We start from the raw sequence: 17,467 nt of genomic DNA, 5'->3' as shown, positions 1-17,467 counted from the left end.
TATTTTCTTTTTTTTTCCCCCAGCTTTCAACATTCTGGTTAATGTTGGTGTCGTCCTTACATACCCCATTCTGATCTCTATCGGCACAGTGCTCAGCGTCCCTGGAAATGCAGGTACAAGTACCATGGTTATGGGTGGAAAGATAAGCAACAATTCTTTGTTTAAATAGTGAAACATCAGCTGCCACGTATTTCAAAAGCAGTTCAGTCTCCTTCAGCTTCCACCAATGTTCCTGGTTATGGTGGATGTTGCGGTTGGTGAAAGCCTTTTCTATTGTCTTGCCTCCTTTCTCTGGGAATGATGGATGTGTCCATATGATGCAGAGGAGAGAACAGGCTGATCCCTGGCTAGCAGACCAAAGCTGGCAGCTGCTGAGCTGTAAGGGTATATGTGTGGGAGTTTGTTCCAGAGTCCTGTCTTCTTAAATAGCTCCATGGCTGCTCTTCCAGTCTCCTCCACTGGCAGAGGCTGCCCAGGGAGGTGGTTGAGTCACCTTCCCTGGAGGTGTTTAAGGGATGGGTGGATGAGGCACTGAGGGACATGGTTTAGGTGTTTGATAGGAATGGTTGGATTCGATGATCCGGTGGGTCTTTTCCAACCTGGTGATTCTATGATTCTGTGACGGCCTGAGTGCAAACCCAGGTTGCAGAAATGGGCCAGGCTGGTCTGATGCTGTATGTCACCCTGCTGCGTTGCTGTTTCTTCTTTACAGCTGTGGATCTGTTGAAGCACAAAATGATCTTCAGCGTGGTGAGGTTGGGAGCCACCATCATCATTTGCATTGGGTTTCTGCTAATGCTGCTCCCCGAGGAATGGGACGAAATAACCCTGAGATTCATCAACAGCTTGAAGGAGAAGAAAAGCGAGGATCACGCCGATGACATCACAGACTCCAGCGTTCACACGAGAAGCAGAAGTAGAGCTAATGGGACAGTGTCTATACCACTAGCTTAGGGCTGGTGGACTGTAACTGCACGCGGGTGTATATTCTGTGAATATAGCTTAAATTTCCTCACTACTTGTATGCTTAAAAATGACATTTACTCTGAACTGAGGATGAACTGTAAGATAAGAGAAATACATCTATAATATATGTTTACATTTATACACTTATGAAGGAATGGGTGTAAATAACTACAGTAAAATGTTTTGTAATAAAAACCATTTAAGCTTGTGTCTTATTGAAGCGGTGGCTTAAAATAGGGATCAAGTCTTCATGGTTCATCTCATTTGGTGGGAAAGGTAGAGCTATTCTGAAGGATTTTAATCTTAGTTATTTCCAGCTAAATCTCAAAACTGAACATGCCAACTTAACCTTCAAAATAAAGTGACCTTTGGATGAGGTTGTGGTTTTGGAAAGCCACTTCTGGCTTTTTTGGGAACTCATTTCAGAAGGAAGCCAATGTTCACATTGATAACAGGAATTATTACCAGAAGAAGTATCCTGTGACTTACAAAACATAAATTTTTCATTGAGGTACACTCTTGTGGAAAACTTCACGTAAGACACTTCACGCATGACCTCGAGGCGCTACAGTGCAGTTTCCATGTTTCCGTCATCTTTCCATGTTTCCATGGAAACTGCGTTTCATAGCTGAGTCCACAGGTGCTCTGACCTCCTCTTACAATCCTCCCTACCTATTTTTGAACTGCTCCACCTTGGCAATGAATGAATGAATCCCTACAGCTCTGAGGAACCTGTGCCTTTTGAGTCCCCTCATATGCCTTGGGAATTCAAAAGAAGAAACAAATGGAGACGTGTAGATCTTCCCCTTGTGCACTGATCTTGTTGTATTTGGCCCGAGTCCTGGGCCAGCTCCAAAACTGCAGAATATACTCACTCTGGCTGACATTTTCAGGTGCTTTTGTGCTAAAGTTGCATTTTTCCTCATTAGTGCCACCAGCCAGCAGGGACAAGGGTGGAGGATGCTCCTCAGCCAGCCCCTGTCCTCAGGCTGCTTCTCCTACACAGGGTGGGAGATGCTTTAACTCTTCTGGTGCTCTGAGGACTGAATTTCCTACTGAAAGAAAACAAAGCAAGGTCAGCAAACAGCCAACTGAGGTTGTGCTCTCACTTGTAGGGAAAAAACAAAGCTTCCTTGGGACTCGGCACTGGTTCCCCCAGTTGCTTTCCATTTGTCCGTCAGCAGCAGCCACCTCTCCTTCCCGCAGGGAATGGACGGGGCCGGGTTAATGTTTAACCAAGTGGGGAAGGACGTGTGGGCACATCTGTGGGAGCCAACCCTGGCCTCAGCAGCGGTCAGGGAGCTCCCTGGGAACTGCAGCTGCTCACAAGGGTCCCTTTGGCATTCAGGGAGGACGACGCATGAGGCGTTTTCCTTCTTCTTCTTCTACTTTCAAAGCCACTGCTCTGAAAAATGGGCCTGAGCTCTTCCAAGACACACCCCAAGGTGACCAAAGTTGCACCGATGCACGCCAGGGAGGACATCCCTGCTCTCCCCCGTGTGCCAGGAGAGCTCAGCCTGCACTTGCCAACTGCAGTGGAGTGGGGAAAACCTACATTGCACCAGCAACTTCCACCGCTCCGGGATACTTGGTATGGGAGAGCTTCTGCAGGTAAGGAGGTCATTGTGGAATTGCAGGGCAGAGAAGCTGGGGGTCTGCAGGTTTGTTCACTGCAGAGCAGGGGTGGGTGTAGGTCTGTGCACATGCTGTTCTGCTCAAGTATTGCTGTTTCCAGGACATTTTATATTTGGGGAAATGCATTTTTTGCTCCCCTGTTTTAGAAAGCATCTCAGTCACTAGAGCCCACATCACAGGTTTCTTATTTCCATCAGTTGTCCCCTGGGAACAGCCTTGCTCCCCTACACCAATGCGGCATGCAGTGACACCAACATGCGTAGCCCTCATACAGCAGCCCCGTAACTCCTGGTCATACACCCATCCTGCTCACTTGCTGCCACCGGGCATATCAATATCATTAGCTTAATTAGAATTAGATTCTGGGTAATGTGCTCAGCAGGTAACACTCGGCATAAAAATAAGTTATAGCCACGTCTCAGGGCTAATTTCATAAGCCAAGAGGCAGAGGAAGGCAATAGTGTAGCTGTGTGTGTTCTTCTACAAGAGGCATCGTGCAGGCTCTCCTGCAGCCTTTCACAGCAGGGTTTAAACTCCATCCAGATTCAAACCCTTCTCGGGGGCAAGGAAGGAGGTTTGCATCCCTCTGAAATTGGATGCATAGCTCTGTACAATGAGCTGAGTGGTGGACCCAATGATCCGGTGGGTCTTTTCCAACCTGGTGATTCTATGATTATATGAACGGCTTCTCACAGCCACGTTAGGTAAGAGCAGGGAGAAACCTCCACGAACACCAACGTGGTTTGAGAAAGGGCAACGCAGTGGGAGGAGGATCTGCAGCCCTAGCATCCTCCTCCCCTCTATTCAATCTCCAAAACTGAATTTCTGACACATGCCAAGCAACGTTAGGCAACGCTGCTTCACCAAGGGCTGGATATTTCCATCAGGATCACCCACTGAGAGGCATCAGGAGGAGGTGAAAGCAAGTAAAGCTCTGGCATGATAGCAGTGACACTCCAGGAGCCAGAAGTCCTGGGCCAAATACAGATCAGGTGTGACTGTCGTACAGTTTCAAGTACTTCATGACAGCAAGAACAACCAAGTATTCCTATTCCGGAAAATTATCATCACTGGGTATGTAACAAGTGCTTGTAAAATATGTAATTTTATTTAAAAATACGCTTTTAGAACTCCTCAATAAATGTCACTTTTAATTTTCAGAAATAGAGAGTATGCTCAAGAGTACTTGAGCAATGTATTAGCTTGAGCTGCTGTCTAAATAAGCAAAGCCGCCAAGAGAATAGGTTTCATTTGGTTTATGAGGATTCATCTTGGCTTATGTTAAATCCCTCTTCCTCCAGCAGGCAGGATCTGCTGCTAAAGTGCAAGGGTAAAAGATAGAAGTCACAAGAATGGCTGATGCTCCCTCAGCGGTGGCTGTGGGGTAGGAGAACGGTGTGTGTGTCCCTGCCCCAGGACTGACCAGTCTGGGGACACCGTGAGCCCCTGGTTTCCAGTTCTGTATTAGTACAGAATAAGGGCAAATCTCCTATAAGGTGCACGCGTAGAATGAGGGGCAATAATTTAAACCCACCACCCCTCGCCAACACAAACCATCAGACCTCACAAGGGAGAAATAACTTCCCCAGAGCCGTACCCCTCACCAGAACAAGCCTCTCCCTCCCCCCAGCCCCCTGTGCTGGATCCATGTTCCCAGCACCGTGCGCCGCCTTCTTACATTTTATTTCCCCCTTAGAAATTCTTTCTGCACTGATTTTTCCTGCAGATTAAGAGGCAATAATTTAATAACTCTCTCTTTTGCTATTACAAGCTGCTCTTTCAGCACGTGCTCCCCAGCAGCTGAAGTCTGTCTGCAGAGGAGCTGTCTACACTAGAAATTTTCACTTCAGGCACCCATTCCTGCATGAGCGGAGCAGCTGCAGCTTTGCTCAGCAGTTAATCATTGCCAGGGCTCAGCAGAACCCAAAAGTCATTTATCCCATGGAGTCACCATCTCTTCCCACATCCCAACACCCTCCTTCACTTTCTCTCCTCAAAAGCCAAGCCTTGGCTTCTATGGGGCTCATTTAAAGGGACCATTGAAGCCCCACATGAGGTGACCTCCAAATTATTATTTTCTTTTTAGCATAGCTATTAAATTTGACATCAACTATAATGTAATTCATGCACTTTATCCCCAACTCTCCCCGCCTGTGGCCACCTCAGGGCTCCCACCATACTGGAGCAGGAGCTGCTCAGCAACAACTCACTCAGCTCCATGTATGAAATAGCATTGGGATGCACTAGGACTGGTTTTTGGAAGAAAAGGTGGGATAGAAAAACTCTTTTACAAAAGAAATGAGTAATGCACAAGTACTTGAGCAAGAAAAACAAGGCTCTCCACTCTAGAGCACCAGCATGGAACAGAGTTGGGCTCAGATCACGTTCAAGCCCCACTGAAAGTGCTGCTTTAATAACTAACAGGTGATCACTGGTGTGTAGCAGGTTATTTTGGGCTGATTTCCAAAGATGATGGTCTGTGATCATACCACTTGTCTGACTGTAACCCATTAACTTCCCAACCCACTGGTTGGCTGTAGCCCAGCTCTGCTGTGGTCAAGAAAAGAATCAGAGATATTTCTCAGTACCACCAAAAAAATCTCAACAATAATAGAGTCTCAGAGGCTGAGCAGCAAGAAAAGGCACAAACTGCTGCCTGTTCTCTGCTTTAAAAGGGCAGGCAGCAAGAAAGTCGCAGAGGACAAGGTCGACTCTTGGTTATTTCAGGGTCCCACGGACTCATGGAGGCAACAGGAGATGTAGAGGATGGTTATTATCACAAATAAAATGGAGGAGAGGTGGAGGAGAGGTGGAGGAGAGGTGGAGGAGAGGTGGAGGAGAGGTGGAGGAGAGGTGGAGGAGAGGTGGAGGAGAGGTGGAGGAGAGGTGGAGGAGAGGTGGAGGAGAGGTGGAGGAGAGGTGGAGGAGAGGTGGAGGAGAGGTGCGTGGCAGATATCTGGTAGAAACCACAGGCAAGGCTACATTCTCACTTTATTTCTGCAGCTAATAGAGTAACTTATCTGATGGTGCACCTAAAGAGACGTCAGTAGGACATGCCAACCAAAAAATACGGCAGAAAACTGTGGCTGAGTACAGCCTAGCAGTTGATGATAACCCAGAAGTGACGCGATCCATATCTTCTTTCTCTAATCTTCAAGGGCCCCTTTCTTTCAACACCATGCCAGAAGAAGGAGAAACCAGCATCATTAAACAGCATCCACCTCGAAGACCTCAAGTAAGGCGAGACTGAGAAGCTCCCTATGAGTTGCTCTGATTGAACCATTGACATGGGCTTTCTTGGGGACATGGGCACATGTCACAGCACCACAGGGGGGTAAACGGGTATCCTACAGCAATGCAAGCAGGAGGTCCTATCTCTAGATGATTATCCCTAGATGAGCTTTATCATGAGCCCAAGTTTGATACCCAACACAGAGCAGGTATGTTGACCACAGAGAAGTTATTTTTGGTTCATTAACACCAGGGAGAGGACTTCATCTTCTAAGGAGAAACTAAGAGGGGCCAATAGAGTGAGGCTCTGCCTTTGCCCTCCAACCTGACTCCAGGGGTCATGTCTTGTGGGCCACTCCTTGTGTGCTATGGAGACACCCAACATGTGTCCCAGCACTGGTCATGAGGCTACTTCTCCTGTAATGATCCACTTTCCTTTGTGGTATCTGAATACCTGGAGCTAAGTCTTAGTGCTCCCTTTGCAGAAGGGAGGCAGCTTGCATCTTGTGGGGCTGGTTTTGGCTCTTAGGGCCAAATATCCCACCAAGGTCCATCATCATCTTAGAGGTGAAGAGACAGATGAAGCAGAGAGATGTGCTTTGCAATAGGGGCCAGTGAAAGTACATAGCAATGATCTTAGGTTTTAAGAATTTCTATGCATGCTGTGTGTGTGACAGAATCATTAAAGTTGCAAAAGACCACCAAGATCACCCAGTCCAACACCACTGAGCCTATTAAACCATGTCCTGAAGTACCATGTCTATATGCTTTCTGAAAACTTCCAGGGATGGCAACTCCACCGTTTCCCTGGGCAGCCGCTTTGAATGCATCACCACTCCTTTGGTAAAGAAATTTTTCCTAATATCCAGTCTAAATCTCCTCTAGCACAACTTGAGGCCATTTCCTCTCATTCTATCACTTGTAACTTGGGGTAAGAGACGAGCACCCACATCATCACACCCTTCTTTCAAGTAGTTGTAGAGAGTTATGAGGTCTCCCCTCAGCCTCCTTATCTCTAGGCTAAACAACCTCTGTTCCCTCAGCTGCACCTCATAAGACTTACACTCCTTTTCTTTTAAAAAAACAAAAGTGGCAAGAAGCCCTCCTCATGCATTTTCTGTACTAATATTTTTACACATTGATGCTTTTATACAATATAAAACCTGAGTGAGGCTCTGGCCATCACGTGCTCATGGGCTAGAATGGAGCTGTATTATTGGGGCTGTACAACTCCTGCTGTGAATCAAGTCATGTAAAACCCCAACCCAGAGAAGCACACTGCTTTCTGTGCTCCACCTCCATTTTTATTGCCTCTTTACACCCTCCCAAACCAGTCAGCAGCACCTTCCAACTTCCCATGCCTTACCTGTTCACTATTTCAGGTGCCAAGGTGTCAGTGTTTGGCCATGATCAAGTTCTCTCTCTTTCCCACAGAGGATCAGGGAACACAGAGGGTCAGACCCTAGGTGCCCCAAAGCTGTGGCTCCCGCAATTTGCTCCTCAGATCTTTCTTCTTCAGAGCCCCAGCCTGAAGCTTGCAGTTCTGTTTCTTCCCTGCTGCTTGGCCCTGCAGGTCCAGAGGCTCCAAACCTGCAAGCAAATAGGGCTCAGAGGAATTAAAGCAGATGGGGAAAAGGGATAACTTGAGCAGACTTCTTCAAATGTGGCTGCAGCAGGGTCTCCTGCTCAAAGAAATGCTCAGCTGCTGGAAATATCACCCCCTCCCCATGCTTTCATTTAGGCAGAACTTTTCACTAGCAATTAAGGGCTGATGTTGTACCCAAATGCTTCTGAGAGAGCACAGGTGAAGGGGCTCAGCAGCAGCCTAATGAGGTGGTGGGAGGGAGTCTACAGATGTTGGTGGTTGGGGATAAGCAGGCAAATGTGCTTATTGGCTGTTTAACTGATGAAAGAGATTCATTTGCCCCAGCTGGCTATGTGCTTTGTTGTAACAGTCCTGTAGGTGCTGGGTCATTCCAGCATGGAGTGCAGCCTGGACCAGCTACCACTGACAACTTTCCTTCCCGGCCCCCTGTACAACCACCAGCAATAAAAATCCCTGGGAGAACATCTAACTTCCTTCTGCTGCTCCGAGATCTCCTTGTTCCTTTCCGAGAGCACCTCCACTCTCCCAAAATTTGGTGACAAACCCTCTGCCCATGTTCTACAACAACAAACTCACTGAAGCAGAGGTATTTAGTTGGACTCGACGATCTGGTGGGTCTCTTCCAACCTGGTGATTCTATGATTCTATGACTTCACTCAAGGCTTCCTTGCTGTAATTAAGGTCTTTTTAATGTAATAATGAACATAGGAGCCACCAGACAGGGTCAGCTGAAACCAGCTTTGGCCAAGACTGGTGGCTTCAGAGAGCATAACTAACCACTGACTATTGAATAGTGTGTTCCTGGACTTAGTGGGAGGATGAGGCAGCATCCCTGGAATGAGCCTAGCTGCACCCGGTGAGCTGTTGCATGGAATCATTTTAGTAACCTCCTATCAGGGTATAATTTTTAGTCACTGATCGTATTTCCATGACAGCTGAACTTATGTATTATTAAAACACTGATAATACTTAGTGCAGGACAGCACAACACTGTTAATCCTACCTCATGCTTCTGCCACTGCTGGCGGGGAGCATAAACAGTCTCAACAAAAGCCTTTTTTCCTGCAGGCATATTTTGAAAGGCAGAGGAGCAGAATGATGTGTCCTTCCCAAGGACTTTTAGAGGATTTTGGTCTGGGACTATTTCCAGAGGAAAATCCTGTGAGGTTCACAGAGGCAACGAAAAAGAGTCAATTTTCCAGCCTGCGACACAACTTTTGCTGAAAGCCCGAAACTTGTTTTCCCTGCTGGGAGCTGCGAGATGAGCCGATAGATGTAGGAGTTAATCTGCCTTCAGCCACTCTGTGCTGGCTGCCTTGGTGGCATCTAGGAGGGATGCACAGCCCAGAGCGCAGCTTGTGGTATCACATGCTGCCATCTAGTGCCATTTTTCAAGTTTCATATTCAATTTAGTGGATTTTTTTGATGCTGAAAGACGTGGGAACTTGGCATTCGGGGGCGGATGGGGGATGCTGTGTTTACATGATGGTGCTGAGTGCAGGGATAGGATGAGGGGGAATGGTTTTAAGCTGGAAGATGGGAGATTGAGGTGAGATATTAGGAAGGAAACATTATGTTTTCCTCTGAGGGTGGGGAGACCCTGGCCCAGGTTGCCTAGAGAAGCTGTGTCTGCCCCATCCCTGGAGGCGTTCAAGGCCAGGCTGGATGGGGCTTGGAGCCCCTGATCCAGTGGGAGGTGTCCCTGCCCATGGCAGAGGTTGGAACTGGATGATCTTTAAGGTCCCTTCCAAGCCAAACTGTTCTGTGATTCTATGATCATCGCATTGATTTACAGGATGCTTGAAAATTGCACCTCAGGCTTTGGCAGTTCACTGCAGACAGTCAGAGGCATATCACCTTTTAGTAGACATTCTATTTCATATTCTAGGGATTAACGATCGTAGAATTGTTGTAGAATGGTTTGAGACAGAAGGAACCTTAAAGAGCATCCAGATCCAACCCCTGGAAGGAGCAGGGGCTCCTTCCAGGGGTTGGATCTGGATGCTCTTTAAGGGGGATCCTTCCACTAGAGGAATGATTCCCCACATAAATTGTAAGTCAGGCCTTCCTGATGAAGTCCTCGATGATGCTCCCCTTATTTTTTAGCTCCCATCTAGGGGGGGTCATGAAATGACTCCCATCTAGCAGCTTGGCACAATTTAAAGAGACAACTTGGCTCCTTAAGATAAAAATCTATGCTTTGAACAGTCTGGAAAGCAAGTCTTTGCCCACTTCATTAGCCACCAGGAAAGGCACTTTGTGCCATGCAGAGTCCTGCAGAGAAAGGTCACACTCAGGCCGACATAAAAGGGGTGGTTGGATGGAGGGATTGATGCTTTGGGTGTCAGGTAACTGGGATCTGCCCTCAGATGACCTGCTAGGAAAATTTACATTAAATTATGATACAACTCCATGATTCAGCTTTGACATGAAGAAATGTGGGCTGAGGTTTGTCTTCACCGTGGTCTTGGCTGGAGCCTTGGGCACCGTTCATGTTCATAAAGAAATACCTGCTGTAATGCAGGAGATCCCTTCAGTTCTGTTCACTCCTGAAACACCTAAGGAGATGTTAAACTCCCTGAGCATCTGCTGGAGATGTCAATCTCCTTCCTGTATCCAAGCAGCTAGGCCAGAATTGGAGCTGGAAAAATGTCAAAGTAGTTCCATGTTAGGTTTTATGATTGTGTAGAACAAGCAATGCTGAATATTATAATTATTTGACTTGCAGAGGCTTGAACCTATTGGCCGTCCACAAGCAATTCCTCCTGCAAAGCCCTGGAGTCAGCAAGAAGTGGCTGCAAGCCCAAAAAAGCAGGTAAATTCAGGGATTAAGCCCTGTGCATGGGTCGTTGCAGGCTACGGGCTTCTTTCCCTTGCGGTTTGGGAACCAAGAAGAGGAGAAGCTGGTGTTTTACACTGTCTGGGCTCCTACCCCTGGCTGAGCTCAGGAACTGGCTGCAACATGGGTGTGTGGGTGAAAGGATGCAAAATAAGGGGAAAGTTTCTGAATCTCCAGCATGACAGTTCTGTGGGTGAGGCAGGTCTGCTGAGCCAGGACCTCAAGTATTTTTGAGGTCAAAGGTTTAAGGACCACTTTTTTAAATGGCTGAGCAACTTGAGCTTGAATTGCTTGCAGTCAACAGAGAGAAGGCAAACACCCCCTGCAACCCCAAATGTGCAAAAGTGGTTCCTCCCTTCAAATCATGAGATTATCTTGGACAGACAACTCAAAAGTGGTAACACCTTGAGGTGTAGACATTGTTTTAATGAAGATTTTCCCCACCATACCCCAAAGCTGTGAGATAAACTGCAAACACGGTGGAAACCTGTGATATATTGCTGCAAGTTGGTTATGCAGGGAGGTGCTTGCTGCCTTTATCCAGGGAGAAGCCCAGGGGCCAGGCGTGGGTTTGCAAGCTGGTGGCTGTTTCCTTCTCTATCAGAAAGTGCAGGTGTGTTTATTTACGTTTTTAAACACCTTGTAGGCTCTAGAGAAGAGGAGGCAGAGCCTGAGACACCCCCCTGGCAGGCGGCAGCACTTGCACAAGCTGCAAATGCTGGACTTGACCCGCAGGCGCCAAGAGGTAATGCTGAGATGGATCTGGGGATAGGCTGGGGCTTCCCACCTCAGACAGGGCTTTGCACATCCCTGGTGCCTCTCCCATGGGCCAGGAGGTTTAAAGACTGTTCCTGGGAAGGTCAAATGAAGCTTTCCTAGTGGCTCTGGCAGAGAAGTGGGGAGCACTCTCACAGCCCCTGTGATCCATAATTTTTCCAGTGCTTTGCCCTCATTTTGCTGTGGGGCACGGAGGAACCAAAAATCTCTCTCTGAGTCATGTTCTGTCATGTACTCTGTTTGGCAAATACTGTTTGCCCTGTTTAAACTACTCAACTCTGTAGTTATTTCCAGCCCCAGCCCCCTAATGATCTGCCTCATCGAGCTGTTAAACATGTTCACTCCTCTGCTGCTTGTGTTGATGACTTGTTTGCAAACTCAGGCAGAGCTGAAGCGGAATCTCCACAGGGAGGCAAGAATCAGTAAACAAAAAATCAAGGAATTCAGCCCGAAGAAAGTCCTTGACACTCTCCAGCCGGGCAGCAGCACCGAATGTCGAGACCTGATCCCTGCTGAGCACAATCAGCGTTTTCATAGAGATGACCATGGTAAGTAGTACAATTTTACAAGGAGATGTAGAACCTCACAGCCTCTTAAATGCCATCACAGAAGATTCCCTATGGAAGCTGCTTCCACTGCTCCATCTCCTGCCATGACATGGTGCAAGTTCAAAAGGCTGGGAGGGAAAGCAGTGAGATCTGTTTGTAAAGGCAAAGTGTTAGGGTACCTCAGAGGAGGGTGCTGATTTTTCTGGTACCGTCCAAACAGACCTGAGTAGATGTTAATCAAGAACCATGGAATAGCCATAGGGGTAAAAAAGCAAAATCCTCAGGGCCAGACATCTTCAGGGGCAGGTTCCCACCAGCAGGAGAGTCTCAGCTTGCCTAACATATCTGTTGCGAGGCAAACTGAGTGTGAGGACAAAGGGTGTTCCTGGGGTCCAACATCCTTGGAGAGCTGGGGATCTATCAGGCAGAAAAATCCCAGGAGGTGTGCACATAGACTGCTGAACAGTCTTAAATCAGTGAAAAACTTCTCTGCCAATGAAATTCCATCAGGAGAAAGGGGAACAGAATTGGCTGTTCCTATTCCCTTGTATTTCTCTACCTCAGATCTCTTCTGCTCAGGGATAAAACCATACTGGCTCTTGCCAGACTCGATAACTTCATCAAATATAGTTCTAAATATATTAGACCCGGCCCTGCCCAGCCCTGAGCATCAATTCTGATCTTGCAGGGATCTCTCAGCATCTGCTTTACATACCTCCATCTGCCCATAGCCATTTCCAACCAAACCCTACGGGGTTGTGAAGCTCCACAACATTATGAATTCTTTTTCTTCCCCAAGGAGACACAAGGAGTGGAGGACCCTCCAGACAACATGATGGGACTGAACTCTCTCCGAGTAGAAGCAGGAAGGTTGACCTGTGGTTCTGCAAGGAGCCACAGGCAAGGGATCTGTTCTGGGACACCTCCAGCACAGGCTCTGAGGAATGGGACAGAGAAGAGAAGATTCACCACAAACCTACACTCGTGAGAACCAAGACAGAGAGAGTTTCTCTCTTTGATGACTTCTTTGATAAGGATTTCTAGTAGCGTAGCTTGGAAGGAGAGGGATGTGCTGAAGTAAGAAGCCACAGCTCTTGGGGACTGAACCTCCCTGGATGGCTACACGGAGGGTGGAGACAAGATGTTCGTAGTAAGTGGCATTTCTGGGAGTACAGGCTGTTGGAATGGAGAGCTGGAAAAGAGGAGATGACTGATGTGGAGTGAATGACTGATGTGGAGAGAATAATGACTGTCTGGATTATGTGGCTGAATCAAAATACCTGGGGAAAAAAATGGCTTGGTTTGAGCAACAATGAAGTAGGGGTAGAGGGAGCAGGCTGGCAAAAAAAATCAAGCAGAAGCTGGAAAATATTCTGGATTAACCCCAGATAGTAAGTTCCTGCTGAAAAGAAATCTTTTGCTTGTATTTGGGTTACTCAGCCTTTCTGTTTAATTTTAATCTTATACCCTTTTCTAAACCACAAAAACTCCAGTTCAAAATACAGGGTAAAATGATTCATTTAGGAAATCTTTAAAATAAATATTCCGGTGTTTCTAAAATTCCTTTCTGACTTTTTTTTTTTTTTAATTTCCTCTCCTCCCCTGCCCTGGACACTGAAATACATAGATTTCTTCAGCAGTAACCTCCAGTTTTCTTGTTAATCCTCTAAAAATCTGGCTTTTGTTCAGTTGCCTCCTCCATTCAGGGTTCCGTGCTGCACTGAGTAGTGGAAACAGAGAGATCTCCAGCATCTCCTGCAGACACATACCCTGATCGTGCAGGGTGCTGGTCAAGGCTGCTGCATCCACCAGGAATTTGATCAGACTGCCCTGTTGCCACCTCACATTTCCAAGCAAATTGAAGAAGAGGGCTATATGAAGGGTACTAGGTTCATCAGAGAGATACATGCAGTTCCCACCTTTCCTAAACTGTAATTTTTTCCTAAAATTATCCACTTTTCCTTATGAAATTGTTTGCTATCTGAGAGAGACTGTCACACAGTTCTCCTGTCTCCTATCTGGTTATCTTTGTGGGTCTGTAAAGGTCACCGCAGTAAAAGTGCATCGGCTTTGTGGAATGCAGTAAGTGATTCAAGCACATATATAAAATGATTTCCTGGGATTTCAGTTATGTGTCTTACAGTGTGACAAACTGAAGGTGGGGGGCACCAGTGCTACACATGGGAGGGAGAAAGTCCACCACTAGCCCTGGTCCTGGGAAGATTTGCCTGATTCCCAGTATCGATTCTACCTCCGTTTGAAGTTGCAGAGCTGACAAAGGGTGGTATAACTTCTTTGTACCTCCTGCTTGGTTTACTTCCCACTTGGTATCTCTAAGACCTACCTAAAAGTAAAACATCTTCAAATCATCTCAGTGGTGCAGGAGTAAAAAATATGTTTATCATCACAGTGCCTTTAATTTCCTTCAGAGGGAATTCTTATCCTCTTAGTTTTCAAATCAGGACATCCACAACAACCAGATCTGGACTCAGTTCTCAGTTATCCAGGATGATGCAGGGCTTGGGTAGCTCAGGATAGATGAAGCATGTCCTGCATAACTATCTGGAACCTGCACCACCTCCCACAAAGCTGTTTCAGATGTGTCTGTGCTGCATCCTCAGCTTTCTGGATTACCCAGCCAGAAAAAGAGCAGGAGACACATTTTTACACATATTTAGGGGAATTAGACACTCATGACTGACTCAGTTTAAATGGTATTTAGCTATTTGTCTCTCTCATGCTTTATTGAAAATCCCAGGCAAAACAGGAGCTGGAAATCACAGCCAAAGCCCAAAATCAAACTGGAGCCTTCAGCACAGCTGCCCAGAACTGAGCTTCTCTGTCCTGCTTTCACCTCTCTCCCTTTTTTTTTGCCATTCCTAAATGCATAGCCCATTACAGCATGTCTACATGCTCCACAGAGGAAACTGTTCATTGGAGAAAGCCCACACGCCATGCGTGATTTCAATGAAAAGCCAAGAACGCAAACCCCAACACAGAGAAGGAGGAAGAAGAGACTGATTTTAATGAGAAAGGAGAACTACTCATGGCTAATGCGTCTGTGTCTGGAGTCTGTGTGCTTTAAAAACACCCAAACTTTGCAGATAAACGTGGTCATCATGAGCGAGCTGGAAATATCGTGAGAGCTTTGAATTTGATGCTGAGGGTATGCTGAAAAGGTCAATGATTTAATGGGCTGTAACAATTAATCTGGCACTTGTCTATACACCTGTCCGCTTAATGATGTGACACATCTCCCTTCTGTGTTCCCATCTGTCAACAATTAAACTATAATTGGTGGAAATGCAATTTATCTCAGATAGAGCTGATTAGTTTCCCAATAATCACGTTGCCAGCGCTGGGGTAGAATGCTGCCCACGGAGAAAAGCGTGTGGACCAGTCGATCCATATCACAGACTGTGACAAGAAGAGACTCTGAGCATTAATTTATCAACTTCCAGTGTGCAAAATCTGCTTTTACGGGGGCGATAAAATCAGCAAACCCACTTCCTACTTCTGGTGCTCAAAATTACTTGACTATGCTGCTCTTGATTGTATGAATTCATCATAATCTGTAGAGAAGCAGACAGCAACTCATCTTCTTCTCATGTTTTCTAACATCCTTTCAGAGGCTGGAAATAAAATGTTTTCTTTGTAACTAAATGTGAAACCTAGACTTTTCTATAAATTGTAGAAGATGGGAAAAAAAAACCCACCACAACTCATATGCTGCGTCTCAGCAAGGAAGGCTTTACAAAGATATTTTTCTCTGAAGAGCTCCCGATTCCAAACGCTCGATATTAGCTCATAGTTTGAAGGCTGAGTCATTGCAGTCAACTACAAAGAGGATGAAACTTGCCACTCAACATAACTGGGCACACAAGGCTTCAGTCTAAGTCACGCATCACAGAAACCAGTGTCTGTTTTTTAGGAGACCCCCTCGCCTTGACCCCAGTGTGCATCCTGGCAGCAGGCACTCATCTGAGATGAATTTTAAAGGATAATGATGAGGAAACTTGTGTGGGGTTTGATTTTGATGGTGTGGAACAAGGCATAGTCAGAGGAGGGAGACCCGAGAGGGAAGGTTTCAGAGCAAGGGAGTGGGATTTGTCTGACCTAGTTCCTACTATCTAAGGGCTGTGAAGCTGATATAAAACAACCACCTTCTCCATTTATAGCTGAGAGAACAAGACAAGAAGTAAGGGGCATCCCCAGAGGGTGAGGTTTCCCCGATCCATCCTGGGATGGGGCTAGTTAACTGCTGGCTTAAAAGGTGTGTCTGTATCTCACATCAGCCACCCAGCTTTGAAGCTGGGCTGGACCCTTCCTACAGGTTAAACTTGTCTCCACGTAGAATCACAGAATCATAGAATGGGTTGGGCTGGAAGGGACCTTAAAGCCCATCCAGTTCCATCCCCCTGCCGTGGGCATAGACACCTTCCACTGGATCAGGCTGCTCAAAGCCTCCTCCAACTTGGCCTTGAACACCTCCAAGGATGGAGTATCCACAACTTCTCGGAGCTAGTCACAGACAGGAGCTGTGCTGAGGCAGGGGCTGCTCAGACCAGATGCAGCATCTTCAGAGAATTCATGTTGTCAGTTTTCACCAAAACAACAGAGCATGGAGATTTTTTAAACAATTAATGACGTGACTATGGGTACCAGCAAATGGCGAAGTCCTGAAGAAAGGGGAGATGTGGATCAGCTAGATTCCTACCCCAAAGCACATGGTGAATTTATTATAGGATGATTTTGATAGGAAGGGTTGGACTCGATGATCCGGTGGGTCCCTTCCAACCTGGTTATTCTATGATTCTATGATTTTAGTGGTGGTATGAACATGGCCAGAGCAACTCAAGTTCCTCCAGCCCAGGATTAGCTGAACCAATTTTGCTGAAATGTTAAAATAAAATCAGAATGATCAGTCTGATGCAGAAAACAGAGCTGGGGAAAGCCAGCACCAGTAGTTAACATCTGGCAAAGTCGCTAGGAATTAAACATACAACGTATAAGAGGAAATGTCGATGGACCTTCCCTCTCTATCTACAAAAGCAGGAAGGGATTTCAGAGACCTTGCAGCCGGAGTTGCTATAATATCTTTGTTATTATTTCTGAGCAGAAAAATTATTTGCTTACACTTAGTAAAAAGTTAGGTAAACAAAATTGAACAAAGCCACCCTGTAACAGGATCTCATTGAGTGGTTCCTGGGCTCTGTCCCACCTGATGCTCAGAGTATCTGACCTCCTCAGTAATGCAAGTTTTCAGCATAGTGCAATGCCCTCCCTTCTCCAACACAGGCACACATTCAAAAGCAGAACAAAAGCCACTATCAAAGGCAGTGGGATGTATTCACTAACCTTATTAAAGCCTTCATCTGCCCTGCCTCCCTGGAAGGTGTGTGACAGGCAACTGGTATTGCTTCAATCTGCTTACACAAAGCCATGAGAGAAAAGCACCCAAGAACATTGACTTGAGCAGCTTTGTTTCAGGATGTACATGAAGATTAAAATATTGCCACCAGCTTGAAAAATATCATCCATGGCATGTTTTGTTTGCTTAACTAGGTATCCTCAGACTGTGCTGTGGTAGCACAGCCCTAAATCTGCTGTTTTCCAATGCAGGAAACAATGATTAAGCCCTTACATTTTCCATCTTTCTTTATATAATTTCTGGTGAAGCGATGGCACAAGGCTCCCCTAATGAATTAAGAGTAGGCAGGCAGCTCCTGTTTCTCTTTCGAGCCTCTTTATCGGCTCCAGACATGGGATGTTGCCCTTTCTGGGATGTCCCTTCACTCCCAGGAGTGCTGGTGCAGGGACCTCTGGCAGCACAATGTGCCTCCACCGATGGAACAGAACTGCCCC

At 46.5% G+C, this 17,467-nt stretch overlaps 2 protein-coding genes across 6 annotated transcripts in view; both read left to right on the top strand.

Annotated features, from left to right (window-relative positions):
* SLC35F4 (solute carrier family 35 member F4) overlaps nucleotides 1-1,101 on the top strand; it is a 133,121-nt gene extending 132,020 nt beyond the window's left edge. For all 5 annotated transcript variants that reach the window (XM_069856865.1, XM_069856867.1, XM_069856868.1 and 2 more), the window contains 2 exons: nucleotides 24-113; nucleotides 713-1,101. In XM_069856865.1, the coding sequence (XP_069712966.1) occupies nucleotides 24-113; nucleotides 713-954 (332 nt within the window). In that variant the 3' untranslated portion in view covers nucleotides 955-1,101. The remainder of the gene's footprint in view (nucleotides 1-23; nucleotides 114-712) is intronic.
* Nucleotides 1,102-2,269: 1,168 nt separating this feature from the next.
* On the top strand, nucleotides 2,270-13,494 carry CCDC198 (coiled-coil domain containing 198). Its single transcript, XM_069856908.1, has 6 exons — nucleotides 2,270-2,577; nucleotides 5,760-5,836; nucleotides 10,167-10,253; nucleotides 10,924-11,022; nucleotides 11,437-11,602; nucleotides 12,402-13,494. Exons 1-6 carry the CDS (start codon nucleotides 2,379-2,381, stop codon nucleotides 12,644-12,646), a joined length of 873 nt encoding a protein of 290 aa, XP_069713009.1. The 5' UTR covers nucleotides 2,270-2,378; the 3' UTR covers nucleotides 12,647-13,494.
* The last annotated feature ends 3,973 nt before the right edge of the window (nucleotides 13,495-17,467 follow it).

Source organism: Phaenicophaeus curvirostris, chromosome 5, assembly GCF_032191515.1.
Source record: "Phaenicophaeus curvirostris isolate KB17595 chromosome 5, BPBGC_Pcur_1.0, whole genome shotgun sequence".
NCBI lineage: Eukaryota > Metazoa > Chordata > Aves > Cuculiformes > Cuculidae > Phaenicophaeus > Phaenicophaeus curvirostris.
The sequence above is the reverse complement of the archived record's forward strand: the minus strand, read 5'-3'. Positions and strand labels throughout refer to the sequence as shown.

Excerpts from the sequence above, each read along its gene's own strand:
- CCDC198 (XM_069856908.1), top strand. The coding sequence starts at position 2,379 with ATGGGCCTGAGCTCTTCCAAGACACACCCCAAGGTGACCAAAGTTGCA. Across the intron at positions 5,837-10,166 it reads ATCCACCTCGAAGACCTCAA|AGGCTTGAACCTATTGGCCG; the intron begins GTAAGGCGAGAC and ends TTTGACTTGCAG. Across the intron at positions 11,023-11,436 it reads TGACCCGCAGGCGCCAAGAG|GCAGAGCTGAAGCGGAATCT; the intron begins GTAATGCTGAGA and ends TTGCAAACTCAG.